This window comes from Epargyreus clarus, unplaced genomic scaffold, assembly GCF_041222505.1.
Source record: "Epargyreus clarus isolate Ecla_fem2 unplaced genomic scaffold, WU_Ecla_fem_2.2 ptg000004l, whole genome shotgun sequence".
NCBI lineage: Eukaryota > Metazoa > Arthropoda > Insecta > Lepidoptera > Hesperiidae > Epargyreus > Epargyreus clarus.
Window position 1 is genome coordinate 553,066 of NW_027332212.1, and position 18,998 is coordinate 572,063.

At 43.8% G+C, this 18,998-nt stretch overlaps 2 protein-coding genes across 3 annotated transcripts in view; one reads left to right on the forward strand and one right to left on the reverse strand.

Moving 5' to 3' along the window:
- Positions 1-18,998, forward strand: part of LOC140757230 (metabotropic glutamate receptor 2-like) — a 233,859-nt gene that overhangs the window by 41,722 nt on the left and 173,139 nt on the right. The gene's annotated exons all lie outside the window — the stretch shown is intronic.
- LOC140757110 (uncharacterized) lies at positions 12,850-14,949 on the reverse strand. The gene has a single exon (XM_073092648.1). It carries the CDS (start codon positions 14,947-14,949, stop codon positions 12,850-12,852), a length of 2,100 nt encoding a protein of 699 aa, XP_072948749.1.

The following is an 18,998-nucleotide window of genomic DNA, read 5'->3' on the forward strand; positions in this document are numbered from 1 at the left end:
GTACTCCATTACTACATGTGTTGCATAACACATGTTAGGAGTATCAATCATAGCACAAGATTTACTAAACGGAGTGTAATAGTCTGTTGCGCAAAGCTGCGTCACTCAACACGACACCGATTCAATATCCCCAGGGATATTTATATGTTTGGTTGTCTAGTAAAGTCTCTTATATGTAAATATATACCAGACGCCTACCAATATTATAAAATCTTGAAGAATTTGTTAGTTAATTAAGATAGCGGTTATTGTAATTGATATTTTTGAATTGGATTGGATATTACCTGGCGATGGTATCGTGCTCTTGTTGATTAAAATCTACACTTAATTTGAAATCGGTGATCTAACCTAACCTCTCTGTAGTACATGCCGACAAACACGCGAGAGCTCAAGAAACATAGTTTCTAGTATTTTTTACGATGAGAAAGAGATTGGTTTGAGTTAGAGTAAATAGAGGTAAAGTGAAAGAATATGAAAGATGCAGTTTATTTTAAAATGTAGCTGAAACGTGGAAAAGGTTAATAGAACGTCAAAAGCCTGTGTCAATCGTACCATATTCAACTGTATGTACAATTCAGTACCGAATGAACTCAATAGCTACTTGTGTTGCATAACACATGTCACGCGTATTAATCTCTGTTTGCAAGATTTACTAAATGGAGTGTAACAGTCTGTAGCGCAAAGCTGTGTCACTCAACACGACACCGATCCTATATCCCCAGGGATATTTTGATGTTGATAGTTTCACGAATGTACTGGAAATCTTAAGGGATATTTCAGTGTAAGTTATGTCATCCGGTTAGAGAATTCTACGAACATGTTGGAAGATAATAGAGTTTTTCGTGAATCAAGCTTGTCACTAACTTCTGCCTTCTGCCTAAAGCTGGTGTGGTATGTTTTGAAGAAATACATAGTTAGAAATACAATTATAAAATTTGTTCTGACGAGTAGTAACGTAGGGAATCTCTAGTATTTTTTTTCTGAAACCAAGAAATAAGTGAGCATGCACTCTGCATGGTAAGAGTTCGCTGCCACCCAAACACGTATGTAATTTACCTCAAATGTGATTAAAGATCCACTTGCGGTCGTCCCGCAACTATGGCCTAAAGGTCTCATTGAAACATCTCGTTTCTCTTTTACGCTTACGCATTGACTCTCTTTCTACTCTCAAAATTCTAAACTATTCTCATATGTCAGTCACAATCTTACCTGGATGGAAATCCGTCGCAGAAGCTGCCGTACATTCATAGTTTCAATTTAGAGCGCTTATATCAATAAAAACTTTTTTAAAACATCGATAACGTGTTTCAGAAACACAAGTAGCTCCATCTCTTGACAAGTTGTGAAAAGTCCCCACTAGCGATATGAACACAAGGATAAGTATATAACCACCAAAACTCGTGAGCAGAGATGTAAATTAATTATTTAAATGTGTCGGGCCAGTACGAGCGCTCCATAACGTGGGTCAAATGAGTAATTGATGAACGAATGATGAGTACTTATAACAATGGCGAATAAATCCCGCTTTTATTAATATTATAGTAATTTAAATTCGTTTTCCTCAAAATGTATACTTTAGAATTGGATTTTCCATACTTGAATTGACTTGTAGATAAGTTCATCAATATGGTAATGTCCGCCGATTGAATGGATTCAGGTTATATCAGCTAACGCAATATCTTTTTCTTGTGGAAAGGGAAAATTATCAAGTTTAATTACTTTTAAGTAAACTATTTCCTAGTCATTATTATCACCGTTACAACTTTTAGGGGCGCAAGTTATTATTATTGTTGTGAGGTCGGCCACAGATACGCCGCTACTGCAGAGGACTAAGCTGGAACGCCTCGAAAAATTATGCTCCCTCCCTTACCACACCCTTCAAACCAGAACACATCAGCGCTTAACTCTGCTGTTATAAGGCAGAAATAGGTGTAGTGGTGATGCCGCCGGAGTCGAACCACAAAGGGTTCTACCACCTTCATAGGTATTGTCTCTAAACTATCTAGTACTATTCTACAAGGAACTACGCAAGGATTTGCCATCTTTAAGCATCATCGCTTGCAATATTTACACACTTTTCCAATATACACTTCAATCATAGGAATTAAAAGGTTGTCATGATTCTTAATAAATACTTCATTAACATAAAAAAAAATATATCCTCTTATATCCGCTCGGACATCTATCTACCGAGCAATATAAGGATAATCCGAGCACTAATCTTAATTGCTTCTCTGTCGAATGCAAAGTTATCCGGATTTTCTGGAGATTAGGATAATTAGTTTCATGTTTTTCATGATTCCGCAAATTCAGAGAAATGCTAGAATTAAATCCATCAGAAACAAAATTAAATAGAGCGACATAATATTTTCATATGTCAAGTATGTCTGTAGGTCCTTTGGAGCGTCTGCAGATCAAACCGCTTGCCGGTTGCCGGATTGTAAGATATACAGTGAATGTGGGAATGATATAGGCGATATTTTAAGGCAGTCGGGGCGTTACTACTTAGTTTGTTGTAAGTAGAAAAGTAACAATATTTTAGAATGATAAAGCCTATAAAGCCTTTATTAAAATATAATAAAAGTTGAACATTAAAATCAAATTACAGTTTTCAAACTATTTAGCATAATTCCATTAGTCCGTCGTTAAGTAAAAAATATGGACTTAAAAATGTACCCACGTTTTAGGCACTTTGTTTTAATTACGCCTAAAATAATAACTGAGAACATAAAAAAAACAGATGGCTATGACAAAGAATTTGCATGAAAGGTAAGTACATATTTCATAAATCATGTTATGTGTGTGTGTGTTTTTGTGATTTGTATATATCGAAAACGATGCTGTAATGCATCCAAAAATGCTGACGCTATTCGTAAGAAGGGTATTCTAAATTCTTTGTATTCTGTGAACGCATAAGTCTTATGCTCCATTTTTTTTTTTGAGAATAAAATAAATGTTTGCTTCATTTAGCTTAAGTACATTAAAAGTATAAATGTGTTTTAGCACCCACACCGTCTGGTGCGTACGACGGTAAGTCCGACGGTCCCTCTTTCCCGGGGTCGTCGGCTGGGCGATGCGAGCTCCCACTTTTGCCTACAGCAACCATGGAAGCCCCCTTTAAGTCGCCTCTTACGAAAGGCAGGGGATACCGTAGCCCTATTTTGGCCCCGAAACTACAGGGACAACCATCCGTAATTCCTTTTTTTTTTTTTTTTTGTTGACGAGGGGGAAACCTTCAAAAGGTACCCTATGCCGTGGGAGCGGCACGGGGTTATGTGGGATTCTTACCGCACTAAAACCCCCCCGGTGGCCGTCCTCGGCGCTGCGTAGAGGACTCCGGGATCTCCAACGGAACGCAACCGGAGTCCACTTGGCGCGTTGCCCCGTCGGGCTCCGCCCAGGTGAGCTAGAAACTCACCACACCATCTGGTGTTCACGACGGTATGCGACCACACATACCGCCGTCCATCCCGGGGTTGCTGGGCAGGCGGTTCGAGCTCCCACTCTTGCCGTCCGCAACCCCGGAAGCCCCCTTTTAGTCGCCTCTTACGACAGGCAGGGGATACCGTAGCCCTATTCTGGTCCCGGAACTACAGGGACAACCATCCGTAATTCCTATCCATCAAATAACAGCCAAATATCGAAAGTCTATTTGCGAAAGAATATGAATGTTTGTGATGTCTCTTTAGGATGTGTCTGGGAGTACTGACATTTGTACGTTGGAAAACTGCGCGGAGGCTTTTACCTAAACCTAAACAGTTTGAATATGAACCCATTTTGTTTGGAAATATATAAAATAAAGTTGGTTAGACTCAGACTACGTCATAAATCTAGGCTGATAAATCACCGCAATCGTAATTATAATTTTATAAGTAAATTTCTAGCTGATTATTTATTTTAAAATAATATTTTGAATATATTTTAAAAATTTCTATATCGATAGCAATTCTTGAAAATATAATCTTTTTCTATTGTTGTCAAACAATACGATTAGCTCGTATTAGAAATTATTTATAGAAGTAATCAAAATAATATGCGTAGAATTGAATTTGAAGCTCTTGCCTTACATTGAAGGAAAACATTACAAAAAACCTACATTCCTGAAGTTTATTTAAAAATCCATTCTAAACATTTTGTGGTGAATGAAAATAATATTTTAGACCAGGAGCTTTTAAAGTATCTTAAGGTGTAAACCGATCAAATGCAAATAATTATGGGCAGCCCCTTATCTCTAAATATTCGCTATAGGATCGTCAATATTATCGTTTGCTTATTTACATTATACTTCTTTGATATTCCTCGCCTTGTCTGTTGGTTTACGAAAACATCGTGCACTCAAAAATATTATTTATTCCTGTATTTATGTATGTTATATAATATATAGCTTTAGTCAATAAGAGCGTAATGTTTTCCTAATACTATCTTGACTACCCTTAACTAAAAACGTGGACTATGGCCTAGACCTGATATTCTGAACTAATTCCAGTGAGTAGCGTCGACATACAAGAAATACAAAAGCATTCAGATCAAGTCCGGAGATGGACTTAAATCTTTATCTGAGCAGACCGGAATTATAGCCCTTGCTACGAGTATATAACCTTATGAAGAGATATATATTTATATGACAAAACGAAGTGTGTTAATATGCACAAAATTAAGTATACAAATGAAAATAGGCATATAGAAAACTTGATATTATTTAACTATTTTCAGCGGATAGTGCAGTGGTTACCATTCCAGTACGATGCGCCCAAGATTCCGGACTCAGTCCCCTGTGTCTCTGAGATTATGTTTTTTTTGTATATTCGAATATGGCACACACAAAAAAACAGTATAGCGATAAGTGTAGAAAGCCTCATGTCTGCCTGGCCAAGTTTCAAGCCCAGCATTTCAGTCTGATATAGGGTCTACTCGGGTTATTAGCACTATCATTTATTAAATTTAACATCGAAACAATACCTCCAGGGCTTGATTTATTAAAATAATATTCTCGTAATTAGACTGTGATGAGAGAATCAGCTATGTTTATTTTATTTGCAAATCTACTTAGCTCTGATTAGCGCTAGAAGGCGGGGGCGAGGCTTTATTAATGGGAGAGACCAAGGCATTTTCATTTTAAATGAAAACGAATATTAGTAGGCAAAGAAATGTATTCTTGTTTCTTTTATCAGTGAACTACTTTTTATCAAATGGACGTATAATCAACCTGGGAATAAGGGGCAACTACCGCCCTTGGACATCTGTAATCAACCTCAGATAGGATTCGATATTCCTCCCTGAGGTCGGCATTAGATGCGCCGCTACCCCTACGACTGTGTTAAACGCCTGGAATAAGTATATCTTCCTTGCTACACCCTTGAAAGAAGAATACAGCAGCGCTTAACGCTGCTATTATTAGACAAAAATAGGTCTGGTGGTGTGCCTCCGGCGTCGAACCACAAAAGATCCCATCAGCAATTCATGCAATTTAGGTATCCGGTTATGTAGGTATACTTTATTTTATTCACGACCCACGTCTATAAAATGAAGGTATATAAGTAAAGGTTATGTACCTACGTAAATATACGTATATGTATAACACCTAATTTCATATACGACCCACATGGCGCAAATTGCGCCGTAAATTGGCTATTGTGCCGCGCAATGGTCATATCCGTCTAATGTCTCACAAGGTTCGATTTTCAGACCATTTTCGGCTAGGCACATTTAAATAATGGATTTCGGTGTCTATATTATTTCTGCATTTCATCTCTTATATTCATGTAAATCCATCTTTTTTTTACGAAGGGGAAACCTTCAAAAGGTACCCCATGCCGTGGGAGCGACACGAGGTTATGTGGGATTCTTACCGCACTAAAACTCCCTCGGTGGCCGTCCTCGGCTCTGCCTAGAGGACTCCGGGATCTCCAAAGGAACTCAACCGGAGTCCTCTTAGCGCATTGCCTCGTCGGGCTCCGCCCAGGTTAGCTTGTCGCTCGCCACACCGTCTGGTGTGTATGACGGTATGCAACCACACATACCGCCGTCCTTCCCGGGGTCGCTGACCGGGCGGATCGAACTTCCATTTTTGCCACCCGCAACCCCGGAAGCTCCCTTTTTGTCGCCTCTTACGACAGGTAGGAGATACCGTAGTCCTATTTTACTCCCGGAAATACAGGGATGGAATCCATAGCATCTAGGACAACACTTGGGTATGATTTAAAAGTGTATATTATACAGTGTATTAACGTGTTCACGTGGATTGATAACCTTGCTATGCTCAGTATACAAGGTCGATAATACGATTTTTAGATGTAGATTACTGCTACTTACTGAAACAATTCAACATAATATCGATAAATTATAATGTGTTAGGACTTGCACAAGAATGTAGATACTATAAACTTTGTTTAGTAAAAAAAAAACAAAAATATACAACCGTTTTTATGTCATTACAAAGTAAAAAATAATTCAAATGAATGTTGGTTTAGCATAATACATAGTTCTGAAGTCGGCGCCCAATATGCTTCGTTGGATAATGTCGTAAACAGCGTGTCCAATATCAGCGTTTTTGCATATTACTTACTCGTACATCATTTCTGAAATAGCGCTCGCACATTTAAATACTTTACCCTGTGCAAAATACGCTCTCAAAGCTTCCTATCTTTCATTTCATTATGGATTCCGTTGACGACTTTGAGCGGCTGTGAATAGCTGTACAACGAAATACTTGTAATTAGAAATTCCGAATGTTGTCTGTATGTTCCAACTTGTTCAGAACTCTCGCAGATGTTTTCAGGTCAATGCTGTTGCTAATGTAAAAGTTCGAAGTAAAGTAAAAGTAAGATCAAGTAATATGGATAAATGGCTTATAACAAAGAATATTCAAAATTAGTGAATTTTGAAACTAAGTGAAGCTGAATAATGGAAGAGGTTTTCTGTAGTGCGCTCTAAGTTGGATCTGCGATCGATTTATTTTTTGATTTTTTATATGATGTACCTAAGTATGGGAAGAGTAGAAAAGATGACGTATGTTTGTCGTGTATAGTTTCAAAGCTTAGCATCCATCTTGCTCACCAGATAGCTCGCACATTTCTGGTAGAAAAGCACCCTTATCCCCGAGTTGAACTAGGAAGAATTCTACCTAAATTCTGAGTGCGGGTAAAGATTTTAAATCTACCAGTGACAACGTTCACAATTAGCATTACGAGCAGATTGCAATGTTTACAGAGTTTAATGTTTTATTTTTGTTTATTTACTTGTTGGGCAGCTTATATTGAGTGCTTAATGGACTCCTCGATATAAACAAAAGAGTTAAAGCATAGGATTAATCAGAATGTGTAGTCCAATGTAAACCTTCCCTTTTTATTGCCATTGTTTGTTGACACATTAAACATTTTAAAATGGGAAAGAACAAACAACCATATCTAAATACGTTTATTCAAAGTGGCTTCTTTATAGAAGCCTTTTTCAATTTGCCGTTTCTCAAGTTACTTCGTTTATGAAGAAAGAAATAACACATAACATAGGTACTTTTTCCATTGAAAACCATCTTTAAAAGAATGGACCAATTGAAACTCGTGTTATTCCAAAACACGTGTTTTTATAATTTAAGTAAATCTTTTTATAATGTAAATAAATAAATATGATTTTAAACATTTCCTAAGAAAAATAACGTCCCTTTCTTCCTGACCTAATACATACGTTCAAGACTAACACACACAATATATCGATAAATAACAAAATCTTAAGCTAGCGTAGCTTAGAGACCTCGTCTGCTAGACAAACTCAATTTAACTTTGGTTTAAAGTATCGTCACCATTAATAATGTGTCAGTAAACGTACGCTGAGGTGCTAACAAACACGCTGCGCTTCCGGTGGAAGGCAGAACTTCACTAACTCAACGGAACTTAGCACGTAGACGTAGAGTAGTAGGTAGAGCAGGCTGGCATGCATATTACGACAAATTAAGGTTGCATTAAATAAAATTACTGGCGGACCCATTGCTGATAGAATCAAGAACCAATTATTTAGAAATAGCAGGACTGTTCTTTTTTACCGACGTTAGACTTTATGTAAAAAAAAAACATTCTTTTCGCCAACGTATTCAAAAATTGGCTAACCTACGCTACGTGTTTTTTTTTTTTATAATTTTCATACTTAGCGCCAGCTGCCGTCCATAGACATCTCTAACGAAGTCATAATAGATTGTCCTTCCTGAGATTGGCCACAGATGTTCCGTCACCACTCAGATCTAAGTTGGAACGCCTCCGATAAGAATGTCTCCCTCACCCATACCGAAAGTCCGACCCTAAACCACACTACGTCACAAGCCCTGAATCCGCCTCTGAATAGAACAGGTCTTGTAAATATATTATCATCCAACAATGTTAGGTGTTCTACTATTAAGTAATCCTCTCTTTATTAGAATTAATCCTCCATCCTGTGAAATTGTTTTTCGTTGTCTTCTTTAAAAATGTTGAATAGTTTATCGTTAAAACCGTAAGAAACTGACAGAAATATCTAGACCAGAAATAGTCATAGCATCCGTAAATAAAAGTCAACTGCAAACAATTCTGAATGCTCATTGATATGCATTGGTACGTGGAACTTATAAATATGAAAGGACGGAAGAAGATATGTATTTTCGAAAGGTACATACAATCTACATACAAGATGACCACATACGATCGTTGGTATTTTATTTCCAATGTTTTGAAGAAGATATATGACAAATAATAAGAAAATATCATAAGTATTTAGTTTAATATGAGAGTTGTATTACTGTTTTTTGTATGTGTGGGTAAAAAAACTTGAAAGTACCTACCCGACTGTGGAGGGTAATGTTTTTCGATCGTATGTATTGCATACACACTCTCCTCCGGCGGAACAATGGCACACATATTTCTGCCTAATAACAGCAGTGTTAAGCGCTGCTGTGTTCTGGTTAGGAAGGTATAGTAAAGAAGGTTTACTTTTCCTAGGCATTCCGGCTTTGTTGTCATCTGTAGCCGACCTCAAGTAAAAATGTAATCTTATCTGGGGTTTATTACAGATGTCCAAGAGCGACAGTAGCGATTTACCACCAGGTGGACAGTATACTCGTCTGCTACTCCAATATTATAAGAAAGTATTATGAGATAACAATCACGTAATTTTGCTGGAAGCTTCCCGGGGTTTTCCGACTTAAGTGTAAACTTTTGGCATAAACCTGACAGGCGGTAGTCCGTATCCGGAATGTGCGCCAAAACGCAATGGCGCGTGCTCTTTCCTTTTGCGGCGAGACTCAAATAGTGGCCCTGCTTCTGGAAAACATATGGGACTTTATAAGACCTTTTTTTTTTTTTTTTTTTTTTTTTGTTTACGAGGGGGAAACCTTCAAAAGGTACCCAGTGTCGTAGGAGCGACACGGGGTTATGTGGGATTCTTACCGCACTAAAACCCCCCCGGTGGCCGTCCTCAGCGTTGCCAAGAGGACTCCGGGATCTCCTACGGAACGCAACCGGAGTCCTCTGAACGCGTTGCCCCTTCGGGCTCCTCCTAGGTGAGCTTCAGGACTCACCACACCGTCTGGTGTTTACGACGGTATGCGACCACACATACCGCCGTCCTTCCCGGAGTTGCTTGCTGGACGGCTCGACCTCCCAATCTTGCCGCCCGCAACCCCGGAAGCCCCCTTTTAGTCGCCTCTTACGACAGGCAGGGGATACCGTAGCCCTATTCTAGTCCCGGGACTACAGGGACACCGCGCCGGGGGGCGCTATCTGCGCCTTCGGCGCCTCCTTCTCCGCGCGGGATCAGCGCGCTCCCTGGCCCGTTCGGCGTCCTCCTTGGCGACCATAACGCGCTCGCAGAATGCAACCACGCTATCCCACGCCTCGCCAGAACGGACCATTGCCGCGACGACAGCCTCCGGGGAGAGATCTGGTCCTATCCGTTGCACCAGGATCCGCCGCTCGGACTGCCACGCTGGACAATATTCGAGCGTGTGCTGCGCGGAATCCTGGTCATGCCCGCAGTGGTGACACTGCGCTGTCGCTTCCCTGCCTATTCTATGCAGATACTCACCGAAGCAGCCATGTCCGGTGAGTATCTGTGTCAGCCGGTAGGTGACGCATTTCCTTCTTTTGAGCCATGCTCGGAAGTTGGGCAGTACTGCACAGACTACGCGTTGGCGTGCGCCCCGTGGCTCCTGCAGCCGTTCACGCCAGCGTCTTAGGGCGCGCCAGCTGGCTCTCGTCCGAAGCATTTTGACCGTCTCAGGATCAGCCCTCTGGCGGAGACCGCGGATCTTAAAGAAGATCTCTGCGGTCATATCCGCCAGAATGTCCAGGGGTGGAAACCGCCCCAGGACTGTAGCCGCCTCGTACGATATGGTACGGTACCCTCGCGCGACTCTGATCGCGATCAAACGCTGCGCGGCATTCAGTTTGGCCGCGCGGCGCCGGCAGCCCGACAGTCTATCAGACCATACGGGCGCACCGTAGAGCGCGACAGAGCGCACGACACCTGCGTAGAGGCGACGGACTTCCTCCTTCGGTCCCCCGAGATTTGGCAGCAGTCTGTGCAAAGCACCCGCTACCTTATGAATCCGGGGAACGAGACGGCCAAAATGCTCGTCGAAATTCCAACGACTGTCCAACACCAGCCCGAGATACTTCAAGTATCTGCCCACTTCAATGACTGCGTCACCTACCCGCACTGACATGCAGGGTGGTCTCACGCTCGGCCTTCGGCCGTGGAACCATAGCGCCTCGGTCTTGTTCGACGCTATGCGAAGACCTAAGGCGTTTATTTCAGCGACAACGCGTGCCACTCCCTGTTCGGCTAACCTCGCCGTCCCTTCGTAAGATCCTCCCTCCGCCAGGACCAAGGTGTCGTCTGCGTAGCAAACGATGGTGACCCCTGCAGGAAGCGCTGTCCGCAGCACTTTATCGTATGCGAGGTTCCAAAGGAATGGCCCTAAGACTGACCCCTGTGGAACCCCGCATACGACGCCCCTCTCATGGACTCTCCCGTATCGGCCCGGGTAAATGATGTTTCTGTCCGACAGATAGGCCGACAAGACATTCCGCAGATAAGGAGGCACCCGATGATGTACGAGAGCCTCCCTTATCGCGTTCCAGGGCAGAGAGTTAAAGGCATTTACTATATCCAAACTTATTGCCAAGACTACTCTGCCTCTGGAAAAGGCCCGCTCCGTGAGTGCCCGGACGCGTAGAATAGCGTCCATTGTCGAGCGCCCAACGCGAAAACCGAATTGATTGTCGGACAGGTCCGGGCCAATGCACGATAGATGCCTGCTGACGCGAACGGCAATTATCCGCTCGAAGATTTTTCCTGCCTCGTTCAGCAGACATATCGGCCTGTAAGACGCTGGTGAGTCCAAGGGGCGACCCGCCTTTTGCAGGAGCACCACCTTCGCTAGTCTCCACTGCGCGGGGAACTTTCCGAAGCGGAGGCAGTCAGTAAAGAGGCGCCGCCATCTATCCCCCAACACGGGTAATGCAACCACCCATGCCCGACCCGGGATTCCGTCGGGGCCTGCGGCAGTGGTTCTCACGGCCAGTCGTTTTACCGCCCACTCCAGCTCAGCCTCAGTAATGGTGTGCTCCTCAGACCACACCGACGGGATTGACACTCCGTTCACGGCATCAGGGCCATCCGAAGGAGAAGGAAACAGGTTTTCCATTACTGCTGCGACAAAGTCGGGGTCGAGGGTCTCCGTCAACGGAGGAACCCATGGGCGTAGCTTTCCTAGCACCACTCTATACGGGCGCCCCCATGGGTCCCTGTCCAGACCATCCAAGAGTCCCGACCAACTTCGAGACTTGCTATCAAAGATAGCAGTCTGAAGTGCCACAGTCGACTCACGGTACTCCCTGTACCTTTCCTCCTTCTCTTCGGCACTGGTGGTTCGACGCCTGCGGGCGCGGGTATACCTGCGTCTGGCTCGCAGGCAAATCGTGCGCAAATGCGCAATATGTTCGGACCACCAGTATGCCGGTACCCTTTTGCCGGATCGAACCCTTGGCATGGCAGCATCACAAATCGAGGCCATGTCAGCCTGGAGTCGGGCAGCTTGTCGCTCGAGGTCTGCATCTTCGACGGCGGTTCCAGACCAGTCCACGACATGGGCAGCGGCGACGAGCATGTCTCTGTCGAGCCGCTTCAGAGCCCAACGTCGTGGAAAGCCTACGCCCTGACGGCCAGTGTGAACCGGGAGCCTTAGCGTCACGTCGAACAGGATGTAGCGGTGGTCGGACAATGTCACCATGTCCTCCGCCACTCTCCAGCCACTTGCCAAACGCTCGGCAGAGGCAGTCGCCCATGAAAGGTCCACGATCGACTCCCCCTGCCAGCGCACACATGTGCTGACCGAGCCCCGGTTCAACAAGCGCAGGTCTAGTTCCGCCGCCCATTCGAGCACAGCCTCACCTCTAGCATTATCTCTGCCATTCCCCCAAGCCCTGGAGTGGGCGTTAAAATCACCTAGGATGAAAACGGGTCGCGGAAGGCAACCACGGACGCAGCTCGCCACTCGTCCCAGGTACGACTCGTACTCTGCCAGGGTACAGTTGGGAGAGATATAGCATCCCAACACGGACAGGGGACCCCACTCCACTGCGACCAAGCCCCGCTCTGCGTGGACTTTAGAGCATGGAGGGTCTCCTTCGCCGCCTGCCCAGTATATCGCGACAGAGCGCGAGTCGTCCCCGAACCACCGAGGATGATCAGGAACTGTATAGGGCTCCGCCACCACTGCCAAAGAAACCGAACACTCTGCAACGCATTGCTGGAACAAGTCCTGCGCCGCGCGGCAGTGATTCAGGTTCCCCTGCAGTATTTTAAGTGACGGAGACCTATACATTATGTGTCCATCACTTCCTCTGGCGGGCAATGGGACGAAGCGCTGTTATGCGCAGGCCCATTTACCCGTGTCGAGCTGGCAACCGTGGCCGCCTGTTCGATTCCACCATTGCCTCGTGTTTTCCTTTTTGGAGGCTTACAATTCCTGCTGCCGAGACGATGGTCAGCCGGACGACCCAGGTCTGCACACAGAGCGCACCTCGGCACTGGTGCCACACATTGGCTCGCCTTGTGATTAGGCTCACCACATGCATAGCACAGGGCGCTCCTGTCTGTTGCGCTGGTGCATTGATGCCTGGCGTGCCCTGTCTCCAAGCAACGGAAACATTGCAGCTGCCTAGCAGGCAGCACCTCCACTCTGGCCGAGACCCAGCCCACGAGAACCCGCTTCGCAGAAGCCAGCTTGCGGACAGCCGTGAGCGGACAGCGCACCCATGCTGTCCCCAACGCAGAAGCCCTCCTGCGAATTTCGCCGACTTTAATGTCGCTTGCGACACAACCGCACATTACGGCGATGGCGCTAGCGACATCTTGTTGGGTGACAGAGTCGTCAAGATCCATCACCCTGGCCTCCCCTAGTTTGCTGGGTCTTGCCACTTTGGCGCCCATTTCAGCCACTGCCTCCTGCAGCTTCCTCGCAAGGGCATCGGCTTTTTCTGTACAACCCTCCCCAGCCACTTCAAGCAACAAGCCACCGTTTAAGGCCCTCTTCTGCCTGACACCGGCAATGCCCAAGTCAGGCAGGTTTATCTGGCTCTTTGCCGTTGACATCACCTGTGCATAGGTGGTGTTTGAGCCTTCGGGGACCGTCACCGTCACCGCTGCTGATTTTGGCAGCCTCGGAAGTTTTTCCCTCTTGGCTTTCTTTTTTTTCCCAGATCGGGCTGGTTCAGGCGTTTTAGTAGGCAACGCTGCAGGTCGCCTTTGGGGAGCACTTTTTCCACGCCCGCGGCTCGGTGATTGCCTCCGAGTTGCTTCCATTTGAGGGGGACGGCGCATCTTCGCTCTGGCCTTACGCCCTACGACCTTAGACCAAGTCGCCTCAGAGTCACCTACCCGCTCGGGCGAGGTCGACGCGACCGGGAGTCCCACCGGCGCTGTGGCCAGGCGCTGTGGTACAGGGGCAGCGCGCGAGGGCTTCTGCCCCAGGAGAGGTCTGACTGCTCTTCCCGGAAATAGCTCATCCCGGAAGGACGCTAGTTTTCTGTCTATGACAGACCCGATTTTGTGCATTAGAGCGTCCTCCTCGTTTCCTGCCCGATTTGTCTGGGATCGGGTCTGTGGTCCTCCAGGTCCGTTTCTTCGACGCATCTCCTCAAGTTCCGCCGTAAGGGTCTCGACTTTGTCGCTCAGGCTGGTGAGTTGAGAGCGCAATGTCTCGTTCTCCTTCTCTAGGTGTGCAGTGGCCGCCCGCTGCACTACCTCGGTCGCTGCCGCCTGAATCTGGCGCACGGCAAGGCGAATGGCCTGCACCATATCTCCCTTAATATTGCGGGATTTATCCGCGACCTTCTCGATTATCTCTAGGTTCTCGATTATGCGAGAACCTAGGTCATCAGTGGGCTGCTCATTCATCTCCCGGCGCAGCTCTTCCGCACTCGGGAGAGAAGCTTTTGCCCTGGTCTTGGCTATTGGAGTCAGGGGTTCCAGGAAGCCGTCATCCTTGTTAACTTGAGGCTTGACGGTCTTTTTCTTGGGCCTCTCGCCTTCACTATTATACGCCGGCAGAGCCCTTTTACGGGCGCTGACCGACGTAGCTGTGGACTGCACTGACACACCCGACATCAGGGAACAGTCCGACAGGTCGTCTGCATCAGACGAGACGGCTGGCGTGGGGGGAGCTATTGCCCCACCCCTGCTCTGCCGTGTCTTCCTTCTCGTCGCTTCTACAGCGGGGATTTTTTCCTTCTCGCTAAGCAATTCGGAGTCCAGTATGGGTAAGCAAATATCGTGTTTACGGAGGTCGGCGGATTGCCGACCTACGAGGCAGTTGTTGCCCCCCCCAGAGTACGAGGGGCAGCCCTCCGCCGTGGCAGAGGGGTGGGATTCTCCCTTTCGGGTACCCACCTGGGGACTACTTTTGCAACTAGCCTTCTCCATTTTTTTGCATCTTTTTTAAGGGGTGAGCTCCCCTGAGCCGCTCTTAGTCTGATCCTTCACCCTTCGCCTTCCGGTATGAGTAACTCTGCCGTATAGCCTCGGGGATCATTAGGACACTCAAGCCCCCCCACCACGACAAGGTGGCAGCCCGTTCGGGGGGGGGGACTTTATAAGACCTAGAAACCATATTGGAACTTCGTATGAGCAAAAGTATTATTACTGTAACAGTATTAAAAACGCAACACCCAATTAATAATAGGTAAAATAGACCGTATACGGTAGGTATCGTTAAAGTAAACTAGAACGCCCTTTTATAGACCCTAAAGGCACATAGAAGGAAGGAAGGCCTGGAAAGGTACATTTTAATCAAATTAAATATTGATTGTGTTTTGAAGTTGTGATTTCTAAAATGTGGTAACGTTAAAAAGTAGCGGGGCAATACAAAGTTATTAATTTTCAAAATGGTTGGGAGGACATAAATCTGTGAATATCTAGTGTAAGGTAGTAAAATTTTTCATGGCACGTTGCTATATTAAACACTAGATCTTCTTACTAAATTTCTAATACAGATTAACACTACACAAAGCCTTATCTGATGTTTCTAAAAAATAGTCTGCATATGACTTCCTTGTTAAACGAAAATGATCTCAGCATTAAGAAAAGATAGAACTATTTTGGCGCCCTATGTGAAAAAAAATTCCACATAGGGCGCCAAAATAGTTCTATTCAAGCCAAAATAGGATAAAACATATTATGTTATAAATCTTTGAGACTACAACTACTATACAAAAGTTTCTTTTATCTTTTTTCTCAAAGATGAAAAGATACTACATAAAAGCTTAAATATTGTAACATATAGTTAAATAACCACGCTTCAGCTCCACTGAAGTTAATCGTAGTCTTTAATTAGGCTGTATCTGACATCCTTATTAAGGAGACATGTATAATGGAGTTTCTTTCGCCGCTTCTCCGTAAAGGAAACGCCGTGAAGTGAACGTAGCTAATTAATTCTCGGAGATAATTCTGTAAGTAATGTACTATGAATAAAAATTCTTGAAATTTGGCATTGAATCTTGAATTTGATTACAGATAACCATGGGCGCCAGTTACCACTTACGATCAGGTGGACTGTACGCTTGTTAGCTAGTTCAATTGTACATGGTACACATAGGTAAAAGTAAAAATTCTAATATCACTTAAATGAGTTTGCAGTTGCTATATTTACTAAAACAGAGGTACAATAGAAAGGAATAGTTAAAACTATGAAACTTTTATCATAAAACCAAAGCCTATTGTTGTGTATTGCAATCTTTATAAAAATTCTAATACTCGCAAGCATAAATGAAAAGAGGATCGCCTCAAAAGAACAAATATATTTTCTTGGCAAGAAACTGCAGTTTACGGCCTTTGAATTTATTACTCTCTGGCGCATAAGTTTGATTGAAAATTAATTTTCTATATATATATTTTTATAGTATATGAGTAGCAAAGCATGCAATCTACCTGATGGTAAGTGGCTACTGCCGCCCACGTACATCTGTAATCAACCTCAGAGAGGATTAGATATTCCTACCTGAGGTCGGCCACAGATGCGCCGCTACCCCTGAGGATTAAACTGAAACGCCTCGGAAAAGCATGTCTCCCTTACCACACCCTTCAAACCAGAACACAGCAGCGCTTAACACTACTGTTATGAGGCAGAAATAGGTGTGGCGGTGGTGCCGCCGGAGTCGAACCACAAAGGGTTCTACCTTTAAATAAAGTCATAATGTACGCAAAGTCGGACAATATGAGCATCTATTGGATAATTAACAGTTCTTACAAATAATAGCTACACATACGCAATAGAAGTAGAAAAAAGGAAATACAAATAGAGTCTGGGGAACGCATGTTTTCGTGGTCGAGAATCAAACCCAGATCCATTTATAACCCAACATCAAAAATATGTATAAACGTACTTATACTAACATCTAAATTATCGTTTTATTATTATTAATCTTACTTTACCCTTTTTGTGAAAATAACATCGCTGTTGCTTGTTTTGAAATATTTCCACTAACATCGTAATTCAACTATTGAGAACAAGAAATTCGCTTCAAATATTGAGAAGTATTGCAAGAAAAGAACGCTGATGCAGTAAACTAAACTTGTAGTGTTGAAATTTCCTCCCCAACGTTATAACTCTAGAGTTTTCAGAAATATTGCCAAGAAATATTTGGGAGGAAGTATTGAAAATAATTTGCAGTGAGTGCAAAATACGTCTTTACTATTGTTATAAATTATAAAAGTAACTTAGTTGGTTTCTTACGCTTTTAGTGCTAAACTAATGAATTAATTTTAACAAAATTATGTACATCGCTCATACATCGAGGAAGGTCATAGGCCACTTTTGATCAAATAAAAAGCTTAAAGGATGAAATGGGGCTTAATAAAAGAAGATAGGTATTTTGTTTTTCAAATGTAGTTTTGTGCATAAATTTATTTATAGAAGGTGGTACAACCCTTTGTGGTTCGACTCCGACGGCACCACCGCCACACCTATTTCTGCTTAATAATAGCAGTGTTAGGCAGTGGTGTGGTAAGGGAGACAGACTTTTCCGAGGCGTTCCAGCTTAGTCCACTAGGATAGCGGCACATCTGTGGCCGACCTCAGGTAGGAATATCTAATCCTATCTGGGGTTGATTACAGATTCCCATGGCCGGCAGTAGCCACTTACCATCAGATGGACTGCATGCTCGTCTGCTACTCCTATGTTATAAAAAAACCTTTAAGTACGGAACCCTAGATATGTAGAATAGAGCATGTTACGAAACGCTTAATAGGAAATATTTACAATCTAAAATTCTATGGAAATAAATCGCGGGTAAAACTAGTACTAAATAAAGCCGAGAAACGTTTAGTTTTCATAATCGTCGAACAAAAGCTTAACAGATGAATGAACACCAATTCGTGCTTTTTAAAAATGTGAGAATTTAAAAGATTAAAATGTTTTTAGTCTAGTTATTTTTATTTTTCCGTATTAATACGTTCAGTGTAGTTCCGTCCATGTAGCCTCGCGGACCTGAAGAGTTAAATTATTTACTCTGTTATAAGAGGCAACTGAAAGGGGGTTTCGGAGTTACGGGCAGCAAGCGTGTAAGCTCGAAGGATAGGACGACGGTGTGTGGCCGCATAAAATGTCTTATACACATTTGCACCTCTTTTTTCCACTAAGAGGTCGCCATCCGATGAGGGCTTAGGAGTCCTGAGCCAACAAGGGGGTGTTTAGTGGATGAGGCATCCCTTAAGGATGAGTCGGCGTTGGTGTTAGGGCATGAGCATTCACCCTCTTCCAGGAGAGTTTAGTTTTTTTCAGTCTAGTTTAGTCTAGTCTTCCAGGAGCCAGTTCTAGGAAGGGCTCGTTATTGTTTGGCGCTATTGTCGTTATGGTCTGTCTGGGCGCAAAAAAAAGAAAAAAAAGCTAAAATATGACGAACGTAGATGCTCATCTGGTTTCGTTAGAGGCACCACGCTTAGAGAACTCTGTGTTGCCTTGGAAATCTTGGAGTCCTCGGCCACTAAAGGGTTTCAGTGGGAAAAATCCTACTGGTGTCGCTAACAAAATAAGTTATACCACCTTTAAAACTCCAGTAGATATACTAAACATAATTCAATTTTGAACATTTGTAACATTCTCAGTTTGCAAGACAACTTTAATTAAGCGAACCAACACTCCATCGAAACGACGTTTTCGTTCATGTGATTGCAAACTACTCCCATATAATCGCGTAATGTTCACCAGCTGCGATTGCATTAAACTTCTCTTGTATTTACATTATGTTTAATTGTGTTCATAAGTGGAATAATATAATTAGGAATCCACATGTCAATAAATCCATCGTAGCCGATGGAAGCTCCTTTTCAGAACAGAATACTTTTTTTTTACGGGAATACTTTTAGGATAAATTATTTTGATATATTATTTTGAAGGTGGTAGAACCCTTTGTGGTTCGGATCTGGCGGCACCACCGCCACATCTATTCCTACCTAATAACAGCAGTGTTAGGCA